General features: G+C 39.2%; 1 protein-coding gene across 1 annotated transcript in view; it reads left to right on the top strand.

Annotated features, from left to right (window-relative positions):
• Positions 1–14,085, top strand: part of PPP1CC (protein phosphatase 1 catalytic subunit gamma) — a 30,059-nt gene extending 15,974 nt beyond the window's left edge. Inside the window, exons 3-9 of the mRNA XM_023762684.1 lie at positions 6,961–7,092; positions 8,052–8,282; positions 10,468–10,572; positions 11,131–11,354; positions 11,564–11,698; positions 12,726–12,786; positions 13,691–14,085. Coding sequence (XP_023618452.1) covers positions 6,961–7,092; positions 8,052–8,282; positions 10,468–10,572; positions 11,131–11,354; positions 11,564–11,698; positions 12,726–12,786; positions 13,691–13,761 — 959 coding nt within the window. The 3' untranslated portion in view covers positions 13,762–14,085. The remainder of the gene's footprint in view (positions 1–6,960; positions 7,093–8,051; positions 8,283–10,467; positions 10,573–11,130; positions 11,355–11,563; positions 11,699–12,725; positions 12,787–13,690) is intronic.
• Positions 14,086–15,101: the final 1,016 nt, after the last annotated feature.

The raw sequence follows: 15,101 nt of genomic DNA, 5'->3' as shown, positions 1-15,101 counted from the left end.
TCGAGCTGGGGAAATGGAGGTGCTGCTGGGCCTTGCATTAGTAGCCCATCTGGCGGCAGAGGTTGGTGAGATCGTTTTAGGTCTCAACCTGTTCTGCATAAGCAGGTGCCATTCAGTCCATTTGAGTAGGTGAGGATTACTGATCTGGAAGCAGAGAAATGATTGATACTATATGGATTTGATCATTTCACTTAATTTACAACTGAGGCTAGTAGTAGACCTTAAAGATTGAAATGTTAAGGAGATAATATTCTGATGTGAATTGATTTGTAGATGAGGAAACCGGAAAGTCTTAGTATTATTCAGGAAGACTAAGGAATGATTCCATCTGTGTGGAGTTCGTAGAATCCTGGGGCAAATTTTTAAGGATCAGACCCTATAATCAGTGATGGCAAACCTTTTGAGCTCGGCGTGTCAGCATTTTGAAAAACCCTAACTTAACTCTGGTGCCTGTCACATATAGAAATTTTTTGATATTTGCAACCATAGTAAAACAAAGACTTATATTTTTGATATTTATTTTATATATTTAAATGCCATTTAACAAAGAAAAATCAACCCAAAAAAATGAGTGCGCGTGTCATAGGTTTGCCATCACTGCCCTATACCCAAAGCATGTAAGAACAGATGATTTCCTTAGGAATCTTGATTTATCTGTAATCTCCAATTTCTCCACTACTCTAGGGTTTAGTGGCATCGTCTCGTCTAGAGGGGAGTGGGTATCACTGATATTAAAGTTTATGAAAATGAAAACCACTCCTAAAATTTTACTCTATTCAGATGTTGAGTATAATCCATGGTTGTTGTTTTTATCAAAATGGGTTTTTAGATTGTGAAAAGTTAAACATTTTTCAGTAAATTGGCTTCACTCTAGGTCTAGAATATTCAAGGTACTTAATTGAGAGCAGTGGACAGTGTTTTGCAGCTATATTCTGACAATCTGCCTTGAGAAAATTAGTTTAACCTTTAATGGCCCAAAGTATAACATTAGCCACTAAGAAAGTGGGGGGGGGGGGGATTAAAACAATTAAGATGGTCAGAAAGTCTTCCTGCTGGTGATTGCAATGAAGCCAAATGATTCTTGTGGCATATATTTTTATATTGGTTGTGCCATTCTTAGATTTTAAAACTTCATTATAATTCAGCTAGTGCCATTTTTTGGTTTATGGTATTCCTTTAATAATAACCTTTCAAAACAGTTAAGGAGCCTTTAATTGAGGGACAAAAGAATACTTTTTCATTTTCCATAATGTCAAAGTTACCTTAAATTTCCTTCCATAGTTTTTATCTCTGCTTTGCTTATTGCTGTCAGAAAAGTTAGTGTTGCTTGAGAGAGAAACTGTCATTGCAGATAGTCACCAATAACATTTTATTATTTCAGGATTTTATCAGTTTGCTTTCAATAAAATTGCTGGGAAGTTTATGATATGCCAGATAAATAAGTTTGTACAGAACAACCTTTGCTGATAACAATCATAATGCATTTTTCTGAATCACCATTTCTAGCAAGATAAAGAAAAGCTTTTACTCAAAATTCATATGTGAAAGGTCTAAGGTGAAAATTTTAATGTATTGATCACCAGCCTATATATGTTCACATGTCTACTAGTCTTATTTCCTTGCAATACCTGGCACCTGGATTTATGAGAAACTCTCTCTCTGGAGAATGGCATTTTTATTGGTTGGAATATTTTGGATTCCATTGACAGTAGTTGAAATAATTTGATATAAACCATTTGAACTGCTACTTGGGAAGTTATCCTGAGGTGACAACCCTTGAATTTCCCACCTAAGGGTCTCCTATTTATGTAGGTTTCTCCTAGGCACAGAGCATAGTGAGGGCTTTAAACCTCCAAGTGAGTATTGACTGATGTTTAATGAGCAGTGTTGTACTGTTTGTATTTTTCTTTACAGCTCACAGAGAAAATAGTCAGCCTTTGTCTTTATTACCATTTTTAATGGTAATAAAATGTTGTCCTTAAGATAACCTTTTACTTTTATAATCTTTATTGAGGGGATACTTCTAGTTAGAGCATTTACAACAATCTCCAGGTACCCACTTTGTCTTATTTTCTGTGCCCTCCACTAATGTAAGGTTATTGAGAAAAAAGACAAGTTTCTTAACAGATTGCATGATTAAATTTATTTACACACACACACTCTAGAGGCCCAGTGCACGAAATTCGTGCATGGGGGAGGGGGGGTAGAGTGTGTCCCTCAGCCCAGTCTGCACCCTCTTCAATCTGGAATCCCTCTCACAATCCAGGACTGCTGGCTCCAAACTGCTTGCCTGCCTGCCTGATTGCCCCTAACCGCTTCTGTCTGCGAGCCTGATCACCCCCTAACCACTCCCCTGTCAGCCTGATCGACGCCTAACTGCTCCCCTGCTGGCCCGATTGCCCTCAACTGCCCTCCCTTTCAGGCCTGGTCCCTCCCAACTGCCCTCCCCTGCAGGCCATCTTGTGTCCACATGGGGGCAGCCATCTTGTGTGTTGGAGTGATGGTCAATTTGCATATTACCTCTTTATTATTAGACTAGAGGCCCGGTGCACAAAAATTTGTGCAGGGGGGGGGTGTGTCCCTCAGCCTGGCCTGTGCCCTCTGGCAGCCCGGGAGCCCTCGGGGGATGTCCACTTGCCAGCGGGGAGCAGGCCTAAGCTGCAGTCGGACATCCTTAGCGCTGCTGAGGAGGTGGGAGAGGCTCCCACCACCACAGCTGTACTGGCAGCCGTCAGCCTGGCTTGTGGCTGAGCAGAGCTCCCCCTGTGGGAGCTCACTGACCACCAGGGGGCAGCTCCTGCATTGAGCATCTGCCCCCTGGTGGTCAGTGTGTGTCATAGTGACCAGTCATTCTGCTGTTAGGGTCAATTTGCATATTACCCTTTTATTATATAGGCGTGCCTGGCCAGCCTGGGTGAGGGGCTGATGGCTGTTTGCAGGCTGGCCAAGTCCCCCAGCAGGGACCCTCACCCCATGAGGGTGTGGCCAGCCTGGTTGAGTGCTGAGGCTGTTTGCAGGCTGGCACAGCCCCTTTCAGGGTGGGGATTCCCGCTGGGGTGCCTGGCCCAGTCTAGGTGAGGGGCTGAGGGCTGATGGCAGGCTGGCTAAGCCCCTCACCCCATGAGGGTGTGGCCAGCCTGGGTGAGGGGCTGAGGGCTGTTTGCAGGCTGGCCACGGCTCCCAGCCACCCAAGCTCCCAGTGGAGGCTGGCTGGAAGCAGGTATCTGGGATTTATTTGTCTTCTGTAATTGAGACTTTGTTGCCTTTAGGGAGGCCACAGCCAGCTCAGAGCAGGCGGGAAGCCTGGCTTCCTCCATTGCCCGGGCAACCAAGCCTCCTGCTTGCTCCAGCTCCTTGGCTGCCGGCCGCCATCTTAGTTGGGTTAATTTGCATATAGTCGCTCTGAATGGCTGATGGGCGTGGTTTAGGGCATAGTGAAGGTACAGTCAGTTAGCATCTTTGTCTTTTATTAGTGTAGATAGGAGATATAGATAGATAGATAGATAGATAGATAGATATATAATTGTGGGGTTTTTGTTTTTTGTTTTTAGAAAAAAGAAGGGAGAGGGATAGAGAGTTAGAAACATCGATCAGCTACCTCCTGCACACCCCCTACTGAGGATGTGCCCGCAATCAAGGTACATGCCTTTGACCTGAATCGAACCTGGGACCCTTGAGTCTGCAGGCCAATGCTCTAGCCACTTAGCCAAACTGGTTAGGGCTTAAATTCTTATTTAATGCCTCATGTATGAGGGTGCATTATGATTTTATATCCCATATCAATTTTTTTCTTAGGAAGCCATGACTGTATTGGGGTTTGTCCTATAAAAACTCTTTTGGTTTGGAAGTTTAATGAAGACCAAGTTCTTACTTGGGAGGGTGGTATGATGGAAGCATCACTAGACCTAGAGTTGGTCTGGCCTAGTGTCCTTACAAGCTCTGGCTTTGGACCAAGTCTCCTGTAATATGGAGGTGACTGTCTAACCTCATAGAATTGTTGAGGATTAACAATGTAAAGCCCCTTAGTGCAGTATCCAGCACATGGGAAGTGCTTGGCAGATGTTAGCCACAACTAATATATAATTCTATTTGATGGACATTGAAAATAGGGAAGTAGATATTTATGCTATTGGCTGATATGGCCATTTTTAAGAAGTATATACAGTGTTCACTTGGACTACCAAAACCCATTTTGAGATCTTTATCTTCTATTAGACATTTGTCTTGAACTTGAAATTTAAGAGTAATCCTGTTTTTTTACAACCAGGGAAATAACTCTAGTAAAGCCTTATAGAAAATAGGTATGTAGTCTGGAGTGTATGTTTGATTCTAATGCCACAAGTCAATAGTATTTAGGATTTATACACACTTCATTTATGCAACAGATATTGAGCACCTGCCATATACTGGCCATGAGCATGTACTCTGAAGAGTAAGTGGTGTGTTCTTGGGGTGTGCATTCTATCCTAGGTCCAGGTGAATAGGTATAAGTGAACTTGCAATTACAATACAAAGTACAGTGTGTGCTGGGTCTGACTGGCTATAGAGCATTTCAGAGAAGGAAAAGCAGGCTTGTGAGGAGAGGAGAGGCTTGAAGGATGAGCAGGTATTTGCCAGTTGGTAGAAGATGGTTTCGGTGGAATCTCTATCATTTTACTAATTGTAGGGGATTTAAAAAGCATTGGGACCTTGTTACTTTTAATGATCAATGTTCTTCAAATATAAAATATACTGAGTTCTGGCAAAATTCCATATTAAGAATAATTTTTCATTGTTAGCAGTATTTCTCTTTACTAAAACTCTGTGCAGTCCCACTCAGGACAGACAGAATAAGAGAAAACTACCATAAACTACATCTAAAGGTGATAATGGGAAGCCTCCAAAACCAGTAAAATTCATGTTCGCAACATTGAATACGATAGCATTTATATAAAAAGTAGAGCCTGAATTCTTTATAGGTGTAAGTCAATTTTTACATAGACTCCTGAAAAATAGAGTGGGCTCTTCATTCACAAATGTGGGGCTCTGCTGAAAACGATTCAGGTTGAAACCAGAAGCTTCTAGGAGTCCCCTCCAAGCCAAAAATAAAATTTTCTGCTGGGCAGTCTGCCCAAGTTTCTGGCTGACTTGTGGTAAAATCACTAATGATTGGGGTTTTCTGGCCAGTGAATCAAGGAACACATCATCTTTCCACCGAGAGTGTTTCTTGAATTCTCTAATATGTGTATGTTTAGCGAGAGAGAAAAATTGCTGTGGAAAAATCACTTTTTGTTGCTCAGTTGCTGTTGTGTTATATATGCATTTGTTTTGTATCTTCCCTCAAAGGTTATTACTATGTTTTTCCTTTAATTGCTTCTTGTTTCACAATTTGATCAATAGACTGGCTAGTCATTTAGTTCAGTTACATATTTTGGGGTTTAAAGTAGTGATTTGGCCAAAGCTATAGAACCAATACAGAAACTTGGGGCACCTGACTCCAAATCCAGCGCTCTTATTTTCTTTTTGTGTGTTTCAAGAATTTGATCTTTTCTTATTCATTATCTTTCATTGAAAGAAAAAAATATACTCCTTTACACAGTTTAATTCTGCTCAAAACTTGTTTCTTCAGAAAATTGCGTGGTTTCAGTGATTATTCAGGCCGTATGATGGCTTTGCCTCTAGGACAATGTTTCTCAAACGTGGACACAGCCCTTTATAATGGGAAAAAATTCTCAGCAAATGTCAGGGTTTTTTACTTGTAATTTTGATCACTCTGTAATGTTACTTAGGTATTACAGAACAAAGCTAGATACAAACCTGTTAAACCTGTTGCTCTTATTCAGCTATTAAACCAAATGATTTTGTAATTTGAATAGGAATAAAGCCTCCAAAACCAATAAAATTTAAGTTAGCAACATTGATTTAATTTGATGGATTTTGTGGTTTTGCTAATACTAAATCACTTTTTATTGGCTTTAGTGGTAGAAAGGTGCAGGCTTGCATTCTATATTTAGTCTGGTCCTGTGTTTTCGCTTCATTTCTAATGCAAAGAATGCCTGCTTTATTTCCTACTACTACCTACCGGCTGATAAAATGAACTGTTACAGGCCAGAGGAGAGAGCTTGTGCTTCGTTTTGATAGTGAGTAGACCTCAGAGTGCTCTGATGTGGGTACTTGTGAGTTTAGGATGCCTGGTGCTGTGCTATGATTTCTTTCTCTCTTTGCTCATGTTTTATCTGTTCAAATTACCGGGAAACCTTTCTCACAGCACAAGCAGACATCCTTTGCCCTGTGGAGGCATAATTGTATTTAAAAATACAGAAATTGCACTGCCAAATAGGTTTAACAAGCCTACATTGTGTTTTATTGAAGTGAAAACACTTAAAATTTTTCATGGATAAATCTGGGGCCCGCAGAAATACCCATGGTCCTCTTAAAAACACTGATTTGGAGGGGGATGGGGGTCTGAGCAATTCCAATCTTGCATTTTAAAACGGAGTTCTTAGAAACATCTCAGTAACGAGACAATCTCTGCTGTGCAAATGCTAATTCATTTATAAGGCTGGAGAAGAGACAGGAGGCAAAAAGAGCTGGCCTGGTGGGCAGGCTGTAGGTGAACAAGGCTGATTGTGTGGCTTGGATGCAGAACTGAGGCCTCAAACCTCAGGGAGTCTGAATTCAGCAGGTAGTAAAAGAGAGACCTTTCTAACCATACTCACACACAGTATCCTGAACAAGTCTTAACTTTGTATAGAAGGTGGCACTGAATCATCTCTGAAATCCTGGCTAAGATTTAGGATTCTAATTAGGCATTAAAACCATGTTCTTTATAAATGTCCTGAAAATAAAGCCAGTTAAAAAGCTCGTCAAACTATTATTCTACCTCCTCCTTACCTAAAGTTTGTATCTTTTGAGATACTTTTAACTTTTACATGGAATTGTATTTTGACTTTGATTAATTGGAGTTTTTCTCCCCTACAGTAAGAGGGTCCAAGCCTGGTAAGAATGTCCAGCTACAGGAGAATGAAATCAGAGGACTGTGCTTAAAATCCCGAGAGATCTTTCTCAGCCAGCCTATCCTACTAGAACTTGAAGCACCACTCAAAATATGTGGTAAGTCTTAGAACACTAACATGTTTATGTGATTGAGATTGATTAACTGAGGCAAAGATATATACTAGTAGATTACTTTATATTAGCCAGCATAATCATTTGCTATTTATGAATAACCTGGAACTACTTTAAATTAAGTAATTATAGCTCTAGAATCAATACTTCTAATGGGCTTAGTTTACTTAGATGTGCTTCAGATTTTCTAAAAATTATTTTGCTGAAAGAATATAAACATTGAAAAAGGGAAGGAATGAAACAGAAGGGAGAGCTAAGAAAAGGTCTGAACTATATGAATATATAGGAATTACATTTAAGCTTAAAGTAGAATTGGTTATGCCTAAAAATAGACCTCCCTTGGTGCCGCTTTATAGTTCTACTTTTTTTTCTGCGTGATAGAAGCAGATAATCTGTATAAGAACTAAACTTTGAGTAATGTTATATTCTTCTAGCATATTTGACTACATTGATAAAGCAAGTAAATGCTCTTTAGCATTATCTATGGGGGGGGGGGGGGGTTTGAAAGCTGAATGCACTGAAGGGTGGACTGAGTGTGTATCTTTGTTCACATGAGGCCAGAGCTCACCGGAAGTGCAGTGGTTCTGCTGACACAGTATGGGGAGACTCAACTGTCAGAGATCTGATAGTGATCAGGGACCTGAAAGGAAAACAATGTTACTTGGCAAGAAGGCCTGCCTAGGCATTAGTAATCTTTCCACAAAATTAATTAATCGGTTGAGTTTTGTGTGGGATTCTGGACATACACATACACTTACATTTTTTATTAAGCTTAATTGAACTAATAAGGTAGAAGATTGGAAATTAGTGTTAGCTATCAAATTTTAACTGTCCTTATTAGAGACATTGCCACTGTACAATGAATGTTTAAAGAATGTCTTCCCAAAGCTTTGTTAATGCACTACAAGTATGAAGACACTGTGTAACAAAACCCTTGCTTCTAGGTGATATCCATGGGCAATACTATGATTTGCTTCGACTCTTTGAGTACGGTGGTTTCCCGCCAGAAAGCAACTACCTGTTTCTTGGGGACTATGTGGACAGGGGGAAGCAGTCACTGGAGACTATCTGCCTCTTACTGGCATACAAAATCAAATATCCCGAGAATTTTTTTCTTCTCAGAGGAAACCACGAATGTGCCAGCATCAATAGAATTTACGGATTTTATGATGAATGTAAGTACTTCTATATCTAAGGAAGGGTTACTGAAATTGAGTTACTTGGTCATAAACTGATATAGTTCTGTTGATACAATCTCTCATTTCCTATTTCATCAACTTTTTTTATCTTAGTATTTTCTTTGGGCAGGGGGCGGGGAGGGGGGGTAGATGGATATTCACAGCTAACTTAAGAAAGGATGCTTGCCCTAATGGGTTTGGCTCAGTGGATAGAGCGTCGGCCTGTAGACTAAAGGGATCCTAGGTTGGATTCCAGTCAAGGGCACATGCCTGGGTTGCGGGTTTGGTCCTCAGTAGGAGGTGTGCAGGAGGCAGCCAATCAATTATTCCAGTGGTTCTCAACCTTCCTAATGCCATGACCCTTTAATACAGTTCCTCATGTTATGGTGACCCCCAACCATAAAATTATTTTCGTTGCTACTTCATAACTAATTTTGCTACTGTTATGAATTGTAATGTAAATATCTGATATGCAGGATGTATTTTCATTGTTACAAATTGAACATAATTAAAGCATAGTGATTAATCACAAAAACAATATGTAATTATATATGTGTTTTCTGATGGTCTTAGGCAACCCCTGTGAAAGGGTTGTTTGACCCCCAAAGGGGTCGTGACCCACAGGTTGAGAACCGCTGAATTATTCTTTCTCATCATTGATGTTTCTATCTTTTCCTTCCTCTCTGAAATCAATAAAAAATATTTTTCTTAAAAAGGATTCCTTTTACACAACTGTTATCTCAGCAAGTACTTTGAAGTTTTCATTGAAGTTAAATCCAGATGATCTCTTTGTTGTGACGTATATCCTAGTGTGAGAATATTAGCTACATCACTTTCAGTTTCTATTTAATGCAAAGCCCTTTAAAAATGATTTAGAAGGTCAGCATTGGTTTGGTCATTAAGAAGACTCAATTATTGATCTTGTATTCAAGCTGCCCCCATCCCATCAGGCAGGTATATTTTGCCACCTAGTCTTCTTGTGGACATAAAAGTGTCCTTGGCATAAATGGCTTTCATTTGATGGTTTGTAAGACTTTTAAAACAATTATTGATATTTTATTAAATTTTTACTATAAATTTTATTAAGGTGATGTTTTATTCAAATGTAGATTTCTCATGAAGCAATTTAAAAACTGCTGCCTTAAGTGATAGATTTATTTCCCAAGTATAACCAGCACTCTGTACTATTTTCTTTCTGTCCTTGTGACTGTGGTACTGGTAAGGCTGGGGTATTTGTTGTTGGATAAAATGTGAATTGTGTGTTACCCTTTCTGATATCTTTTTTTTTTTTTTTTATTGATTTCAGAGAGAAAGGGAGAGAGAGATAGAAACATCAATGATAAGAATCATTGATTGGCTGCCTCCTGCACATCCCCCACTGGGGATCGAGCCTGCAAAGTGGGCATATGCCCTGACTGAGAACCAAACCATGATCTCCTGGTTCATAGATCAATGTTCAACCACTGAGCCACGCTGGTCGGGCTGAGCTTTCTGATATGTAATAATAGGAAACTGCATTAGGGATTCTGGCTCAGAATCCCAGGATTTGAAAGCCTGCAGAGATGTTGGCAATTACCTAAGCTAAACCTTTCTGGAGCCAGATGTTCCTAGTGGTCTGAAGTGGCCTTGGGCAATGGGGGTTGGGGGATGTAGAGAAATAGCAGAGAAAACAGGGGCTCGGGACTTAGTTAAGATGCTCAGAGACAACAGGAGGGAAAATCCTAATTTTTTATAGAGCAGCCAACAACGATAGCAAAGAAACTTGCAGGAGATGCTGGAATGTGTTGCATGGCTAAGGAATCAAGGAGCAAAGCAGACTTCAGAAAGGATGAGAATTGTTGGCACTGGCAAATGCAGCATAGGGCAAAGGAAAGATCTAAGGGAGCCCTGAGTGGTCATTCAAAGAGGGCTTCCTAATCCTGTCCAAGGGATTTTTAAAAAATAATATGTTTTTATTGATTTTAGGGAGGACGGGAGAGGGAAAGAGAGATAGAAACTTCAGTGATGAGAGAGAACCATTGGTCAGCTGCCTCCTGCATGCCCCACACGGGATCAAGCCCAAAACCCAGGCATGTGCCCTGACCATGAATTAAACCATGACCTCCTGGTTTATAGGTTGACGCTCAACCACAGTCATGCTGGCCAAGCATCAGTCTCTTTAACCATTCTAAAATTTTCGCAGGTAAAAGAAGATATAACATTAAACTATGGAAAACTTTCACAGACTGCTTTAACTGTTTACCGATAGCGGCCATCGTGGATGAGAAAATATTTTGCTGTCATGGAGGTATGTGGGCTGATTTTAATTCCAAATGGAACTGTAGGGTTTTTTTTATCCCTTCTAAGTGATATATTTTGACATTTTTGAGTTATCATTGGGATGACTTCTTCTGTCAGATAACTCTTATTGATGATTAGTCCACTTTGGCACATCCAGGATTATTTGGATAGAAGTCTGAAGTAAGCAATTTATTTGTTACAGGGAATTCTAGATTCTGTAACAGTTTGATTTGAAAACAGAACAGAAAATATTTTTAAATATAAAATGCACAGCAGTTAACATGCTGGACCATAGATCTAGAATACCGAAAATGTCAATAGACTTTCCCTGGGTATTTTTTTGTCCTTTCAAAAGAGGATTTTAATTTCATACATATTTTAGTATATGGAACTGTTTCCATATACTGTGCCCACAGATTAGTGCTTAAAATAAATTCAGTGCTAATTCAGTTTTTGTTTTTTTTTACCCAAAGCTTAGTAAGAAAACAAATCCATAGATTTAATTTAAGACTTCGCCATTGAGTCTCTCTGAAGTGGTTTTCTTTAAATTTTTCTTATTTGATAGGTTTATCACCAGATCTTCAATCTATGGAGCAGATTCGGCGAATTATGCGACCAACTGATGTACCAGATCAAGGTCTTCTTTGTGATCTTTTGTGGTCTGACCCCGATAAAGATGTCTTAGGCTGGGGTGAAAATGACAGAGGCGTGTCCTTCACATTTGGTGCAGAAGTGGTTGCAAAATTTCTCCATAAGCATGATTTGGATCTTATATGTAGAGCCCATCAGGTATTGATTTTGAATTTTACATGTACACTTAAGAGCATGTGTGTGAGCACAGATTCTCCTTGTTGATTTTGGTGGGTAGGTATTGCTTGTTTATACAAAATGTCTCTGGAAGTTGACCTGCAGCATATCAGGCTCAATGGGAAACTAAGAGTGGTTTTACTCACCTAAAATTTGCACCTACTTAACACTGAAAACATTTTCTCTCCAAGGTGGTTGAAGATGGATATGAATTTTTTGCAAAGAGGCAGTTGGTCACTCTGTTTTCTGCACCCAATTATTGTGGAGAGTTTGACAATGCAGGTGCCATGATGAGTGTGGACGAAACACTAATGTGCTCTTTTCAGGTAAAGGATGTTTTCAACATTGTTTCCTTTTATTATGTCTGAGAGGAAAAAATGGCTTTCCGCCTGCTGTCGTTTATGTTAAATAGACTAAATTTTTATTTTCCCGTAACCAGTGTTTATCCTAGTTCAGTAATAAGTAAACCCCCTTTTAAGGAAAACATTATCATAGAACCTTTCCCCTAATTTCCAATTTAACTGTTTTTGCATTATTTAAATAGGTTTTAGAGAAGCACAAAAACCAATACATTAGCTCTTTATGCTGGTGTCCCCTTTACTATAAATCTAACTATAATGTCAGTGTGATGTTCAGTTTAAATTAAATCACCACTTGCATGTGAGAATAGTGCTAACTCCATGTGCCAGATGTGCTGTGATTACTCAGTTCTCCCGCCACTTTTCTCGAGTGTAAATTTTCTCTAGTATAATTTCTACTAAACCTCTGTTGATTCACCATGACATCATTTGGGCTTCACTCGGCACAAAAGCATCATTTACACAAAGTTAAGTCTGTTTCTCTGTCTCTTTCTCCTTCACTTAAGTCAAACTTGTACCACTTCAAGCCAGCCCAGTCTTAAATACAAATAAAGCCACTGAAGTCACATGCAGTTAAACGGAGTAAAACAATTTTTTTTGCACCAATTATCAGGGGGAACTTGCAGCCCCTAGAGATTGTGAGAGGATCCCCTCAGAGTTTGAGAAACAACATTCTTATAGCACTTTCTCTCCTTATGTCAGAAGGGATAGCGTAACGATTCTACAAGGTGTAACTTGAGAAAATTGTCAGGTTTTTTCCCAGAGGCAAAATAATTTGTCTAGATTTCACCTTTTATCTATTCATCATAACATTTATTACCGAAATGTTTGTCAGCTTGGTTCATGTTAATAAGCTATTGGGATTTTTGAGGTTGTTGGGGCAGTTTCAAAGTCAAAACCTTTTGAATAAAAGATTTGAATGACATTTAAGAGATCTTAAGATATGGGGTTGAATATATTTCCTAAAATGCACTTGTCTTTTGAATCTTTGCAGATTTTAAAGCCTGCAGAGAAAAAGAAGCCGAGTGCCACAAGACCCGTAACACCTCCAAGGGGTATGATCACAAAGCAAGCAAAGAAATAGATACCATTTGACACTGCCTAGTTGGGACTTGTAACATATAGTATATAACCTTCATTTTTAAAACTGTAATGTGTATTGGTCAGCTTGCTCAAATAGTGTGTTTGTGGGGCCCTCCCTTCCATTTTTTCAGTTAATGAATGGCATTTGCTGGTTATAACAGCAAATGAAAGACTTCACTCCCAAGAAAAAATGTTTTGTTTTTTAATTCTCTCTTCCTTTTGCGAACAAGTTTAATGATGGTGTTAAAGCTGTGCACCCCCCAGACAGTTTATCCTGTCTAAGGGGTAACTGTACAATTGATTTTCTTTTTTCAATTCAGTAAAACCCATGAATAATGTAAATGCTCGTTTTCTTTAGGATATAAAGAGAGCCCTAGGGTGCTCAGTCTATACATGTTATTGTCATAAAATGCATACTGTTGATACAAATCACTGTGAACATTTTTTTTTTTTTTTTTTAGGAATTTGTTTCAAAGGGATTGCTTATTTCTCTCATTGTCTTGTCATGTACAAACTGGTTTTTATAGCTATCAACATTAGGAGTAACTTTCAACCTTGCCAGCATCACTGGTATAATGTATATTTAAAGCACACTTTCCTCTACCTTATACTTAAAATGACAATTAAAGCCATTATTTTAAATGTTTGTGACTCTTTCCTAAAGCCAAAGTTTCTGTTGAAGTATGTATTGACACACCCCCAAGTATAAGGAGGTATGGTTTGTGTACCCATGCTACCTTCTTGAGGATTCAAAACCAGGTTTTTGAGTTTGAATAGCAATTAGTAACATAGTGCTGTTTAAGCTATTAATGATTAAAGTTAATAACATTTTGTACAATTTCCATATAGTCTATTCATTAAGTAATCTTTTTACAGTTGCATCAGGCCTGAACTCGTCCATTCAGAAAGCTCCAAATTATAGAAACAATACTGTTCTGTACGACTGAGCGATTATGCTTTCTTTGGCCTACAGTCTTTATTCTGCGGTGAAGTTGAGGCTTATAAGTCAAAACAAAAGAACTAACTTAACCTATCCACCAGTTTATACAGAACTTACATTATCTATGACTTTTTTAAACCAAGATCTGTTCAAAAGAAATCTGTTTCAACAGATGACCGTGTAAAATACCATGTGATGAAAGTGAATTCAGACTTATTAAATGACGAACTTGTTAAATCCTCTCAGTGTCAATTTATCAGCACAATGCACACAGGAGAACTATTGATGGCATATTGACTAGATGTTAAAGAATAAATTGCTCTGGAAACCACACAGTTTCTATTTGAATTTGTCTTCCTTCAAATAGTCTGTTTTCCCAAGATGGATTATAATGCATGCTCATGTTCTTTGAGTTCTAACCTGGATGTAGCTAAGTTTCTACAGTGGCGTGATGAGATTAAATTATCCTCCCATAATATATTTGGGGAGGTGTGGGGTTTGGTGAGCTGTGATTTCATCTGTATTCATAGTTTTCTTTTTGTCTGGGTTCAGTTGGACTAGGCGGTAATTCAGGAGCTACTTTATATTTGTCACATGTGTTGAATGCACACATTAATCTCGGAGTAAATTAAAAGTGGGTAAAGCATTTTAAATTAAAAGCACTTCTGTTATTTTAAATTAAAAGCTCTTCTGTCAAAAAGAGAGTTTGAAGAGGACCTGCTTGTGAGGGGCAATTTTAACTGATGGTGGAGGGGAGAGCGCGGGCATGCTGGGGTGGCCTCCCATCTATACAAACGGGCTCTGGTCCTGAGGCATCGCTGAGTCCCTGGCCCCCCGGGTGCTCCTCTGCCAGTGAGAGAAGTGAGACCTCGTGACCTACTGCCTTCCTGCTCCACATTCGGTGGTAAATCCACAGTTGCATTTCACTTTTCCTCTAATTCTCCCAGACCTCTTTGACTAAAGAGAAAAATGAGCAGTAATTCATTGTGTCAAAGGCCACTTTCATATGTCTTGAATCTATGCTCTGGACATTATCAATTGTGTCACTTCTAAGATTTCAAAAATAAAGTTGTAATATTGGGCCACTCTGCTTAGATTATAGAGTGTAGACGTGTGCCTGGCTTAAAATTCCTTCAGAAAACCAACAGGCATGGCACTGGTTAGGTAGAGAACAAAGTCAATATCTTGGGTTGGAAGACGTGAGGTTTTAGAAGAGCTTTGAATAACTTGAAACTTGTATGTGACAACAGAACTTGAGGCCTTACCTTGTAACTCCCAGTCTACCCTAACCTTTCTCATTTGATAAGCTAGTGGTTTCACCTGATTCAAGCCCTGCCTCCTCTCCTA

Source organism: Myotis lucifugus, unplaced genomic scaffold (genome assembly GCF_000147115.1).
Source record: "Myotis lucifugus unplaced genomic scaffold, Myoluc2.0 scaffold_256, whole genome shotgun sequence".
Taxonomy (NCBI): domain Eukaryota; kingdom Metazoa; phylum Chordata; class Mammalia; order Chiroptera; family Vespertilionidae; genus Myotis; species Myotis lucifugus.
The sequence above is the reverse complement of the archived record's forward strand: the minus strand, read 5'-3'. Positions and strand labels throughout refer to the sequence as shown.